At 41.0% G+C, this 4025-nt stretch overlaps 1 protein-coding gene across 1 annotated transcript; it reads right to left on the bottom strand.

The window, feature by feature from the left end:
• Nucleotides 1-2602: 2602 nt before the first annotated feature.
• On the bottom strand, nt 2603-3490 carry LOC146466169 (uncharacterized). Its single transcript, XM_085127688.1, has one exon. The coding sequence runs from the start codon at nt 3488-3490 to the stop codon at nt 2717-2719; it is 774 nt and encodes a 257-aa protein (XP_084983814.1). The 3' UTR covers nt 2603-2716.
• Between the last annotated feature and the right edge of the window lie 535 nt (nt 3491-4025).

The raw sequence follows: 4025 nt of genomic DNA on the forward strand, positions 1-4025 counted from the left end.
CCTAAGGTGATTCCTTTGAAATAAAAGTAGTCGTAAGAGTTTTCTCACACTTTCTGTGATCTTTTAACTATTATGCATCGCTTCAAAAACTTGAATAAAAAATTTTGTTAGGTAACCGTGCCACAGCGGAGTAGTGGGACACTCAAGTTACCCCGTGTATAATTGTTTGTACCAATGTCAGGTGGGAACGGAAATTACATTGATAAAGCAGAACTTCAAAAAATCGTTTTATATAAGCAGCAATTAAAGATAAATTTCTTAGTAGGAAATCACAATATGAACCAGTATTTATCATTTGTTGCGTGCGTGTTCTCAGTGTCATTACGTTATGTTGGTAAAACGAAAATATTCGAGGGCTGCGTGGTACTCATATAAAGGCTATGAAAGTTGAGTAAATGGTGGAGAATTTGAAAAACCTCCAGACTTTTTAGCCCTTCATCAGTGAAGGCAAGTGAAAATCTTAACTTAAATTACACTGAGGAAGGGCTAAGCTAGAAACGTCTAGAATGTTTTTTAATTTTTTGGCACTTCTCCACCATTTACTCAACTTTCAGTTACTCGCGGGGGGTGAGCAAGTTCGCGTTTCTGTTTTCTTAAGAAAATTCAATGTAAAGGGAATAATGATTATGATAAAATCAGGAGATAAATAAGGATAGGTCATGCTACTTGCTTAGGAGAAATAACCATTTAGTAATTAGCTGGGCTTAGCAGGTGAAGGCGTGAAGCTCACAATGTTTCTAATGCGCGCGCACTGATAATGCAAGAACTTGTGGGCTGTGAAAACGCCTTATGCCATTATCTAGACCGCAAGCAGTCCCTTTCTGGGTAGTTGAGAGGGTGCGCTCACAGCGCAGCGAGACTGGAGTGAGGAGACATAAAGCCTCCCTTCGCTCGTTCGCTCAAATTTTTTCGCGCTCGCTTATTTCGCACGACCTCTCGACTATCCAGAAAGGGACTGCTTGCAGTCTAGCCAATCTCGACTCCAGAGCTCTTCCCTTCTGCGCAGTTTAATGGAACCACTATCTTTGGAGATTTAGGAGCAGATAGTTGGGTCAGGAGGATGTCAAATCGGGTGAACTTACTAACCCAACTATCTGACACGGTCTCCGAGGACGTGGGATCACCTCTGAACTGACTTGAATGATGTGAAATCAGTGACAATCTAGTTGTCCGTGAAAGGTCAAAATCTTAGCTTCGGTTGTCTATAGTCCGAAATTCTTATATTTTGGAAAACACCTCGGTTTACAATTCTTGGCCCCTTGCCGTGTATCAAGATAGGCCTTCATGATGCACCGTTTTCACGCAATTTTTTACGAGTTTGCATGTAATGCCACAAAAGTGAATCCAAAGTTTCTAAAATAAAAAAATACTAACCCCTGCCTACGTTTCCAACTTGCTTTGGGGTAAATCAAAGCAGCAAGCAGTAGTTTCCCAGTATTGCGTAGAAGCGAACCTCGCCTTAACTTGATCAACAGCGAAATTTAAATTGAGATCAAGACAAGGCCTCTTTTGAATTCAGCTATTGCGTGTTGAAATCGTACATTTTTTATCTTGACCTGTCAACGCTTCTCTGATCTGCGAGTGCATTTGCACGAATCCATGTGGACCGAGCCGCAAATGATCGGGGCCCCCAACCTGAAATGATTCCCAGAGTGAAAAGTAATAGAAATGCTCCGTTTACCGGGGCAATGAAAACATTCCATACCCTGTCAATATAAATAACACTGCGCCTTGAGTTCAAAAAGTACATGCTGTGAGATTGACGAAAAGATCTCTGCTGCATGTTAAGCCCGCTGTTAAGTCGGCGAGGATTTCCATTCAAGGAAAGTCAAAACGCGTGTTCGTGCCCTGCATTTTGGTAACAAAATGAGGTGAATTAAGAGGGGACTGAACTGTAAAAAGTACATTTGACGTGATATTTAATTAAACGAAATGGTAAATAAGGGCAAACGAATGAGGGTATCTGCTCTCTTCTGTTCCAGACGAAAGAGATTTGGCAGGAAGGCAAAAGGAATACTACATGCTCTGATAATTTATGATTCTCTTTGCCGTCCAAATGGGCGATGATTAGTTCGTGCAATTAAGAACAAAACACACACTCCACTTTGGTTGGTAGAATGGTTTTAACTAAGAAAAGAGAAAGAAAAGATTGTCCGCTGTTCATTTGAAACCTGGTCACCATAATTTCGCTTCCTGGTGATCACTTGTAACGGATTGTGTTTCAGTTCTGGTCTTGACCGCAGCAATCTCTAACACAAAAAGTCACGATGTAGCAGATAAAGTGAAAACCGAAAAGGTTAGGGCAAAGTTATCACACCTGGAAAAAGACAAACTCAATTCAATTGGCAATTAACGAATTAAGAAATAGAGCGGGAAAACGCGCCCGAGGTATTGAGAAACACACAATTTGGCTTTTAATTCCTTTTAGTAGAAAAAAAATCGTAGGAGGAATTTTAACCAATCAAAGTTTAGTTAAACAAAAGCAAAACAAACATTGCACTTGAAAACTACTCAGGACCGGCTGTGTGGACATTCTCTGCGTCTGCACTCTTTCCCAGAGTTGTTCATAAGAAATTGGCGCGTTGACTGAATAGACCCTTTCATGAGAAATTTGCACCCTTCCCCGGCAATTCAATTCATATCCTGAAAAGATTTTGGTAAAGTGACTGAAATGTCGCCTTCCCAAGACTCCAATTCAGTTCATATCATAGACAGTTCATTGTCGTGTTGCGTGAGACTTTCCTTTCCTTAGATAGCGGCAATCCTCCAGTTCATCGCACCAAGCCCCAAAAGTCGTCTTGCTTGTCCCAGCACCTTCACAGCTTGAAACTCTCACGTCTTTCAATCTCTGGTACTCCTGTGTTTCTTTTCTCTGTAATGGCGTTCTCATACAGCATTGGTGTATTGGTGGTAACACAAGTGGTGGTAGTATGTCTGATAAGGCTCTTGGTCGTTTTAATTTCGCCTCTCCGATGCCCGAGTTGGTCATATGTTCGGTATCATAAGCAATACTCACTCCATTATTTCTCTCTCTATCAATCTGCGCATGGTTAATGATAGGAGGATTTCTTTCCTTTGAAATCCAATTTACATATGCAGCCTCTCTCCATTTGCTTTCCCAGTAGCGCTGACCACCACACCATACCAAACTCGAAGACTCTTGTTGTGAATAACTTCTGCATCGATTCAGAGATTTTCCAGGCGCACCTTTGAAATCCGATACTCTGTGCCACTGGTCATTGCGTGTGCTTTGATTATTTCTCTCAATTTTCTGCGATTCAGTTTTTCGCTGCAGAAGTTTCTGTTTTTGATGTTGAAAGTGCAGCTCTTTCACCGTCCTTTCTTTGTTGAGTTGTCGGGTAAGCTTGTCCAACGTCATTTTTCCAAAGGTGTTTCTCGTCAAAAGATGTCGCACCAAACCGCTTGATATCGGCTTCGATTCGTTGGAGCGTTCTTCTGAATGAATACCTCCGATTTTCTTGTTTTCCATTCAAGGAATTCACGGAGACTTTCTGGAATTACTTTTGGAACGCACCGAGATACATATATCTTTTCAGTTATCTTTTGTCTCACCAAATTAAGTTGTATTCTCTGTTGATATACTAATACAACTTGATACAGGCACAACCGGGTAAACAGTGGGGTTTCGCAACTGTCGTCGGTGACGCACTGAAACACATGCCCAAGAGGTAAAATTTAACCAGGAGAGGGATCCATGCACGGAAGCTACAATTCATACCAATGGGAAAAGTCATCTGTCCCTGCATTTGCTTTTGTATCAACTGAAGGAAGGTTACCTATTTTCAGTATATTGAAAGTGAGCGTGTAATAACGTGACACACTCAGTATTACAGAACTTTCTACGTTCCCGATCGCTTTTCTAAACTGACATAAAGCTCAGATATCCACAAAAACCCCAATATTATTAATTACCCTCTATACTTTAATTTATCGCCTATTTAGCTTTATACTTGAGTAAGATTTCATCGACAACCCACAACTTGGACTTCGTTTATACTGACTCG

This window comes from Pavona decussata, unplaced genomic scaffold, assembly GCF_977016875.1.
Source record: "Pavona decussata unplaced genomic scaffold, jaPavDecu1.1 SCAFFOLD_153, whole genome shotgun sequence".
Taxonomy (NCBI): domain Eukaryota; kingdom Metazoa; phylum Cnidaria; class Anthozoa; order Scleractinia; family Agariciidae; genus Pavona; species Pavona decussata.

What these genes read in the sequence shown, in the direction of transcription:
- LOC146466169 (XM_085127688.1), bottom strand. Translation starts at nt 3,490, where the DNA reads ATGGAAAACAAGAAAATCGGAGGTATTCATTCAGAAGAACGCTCCAAC.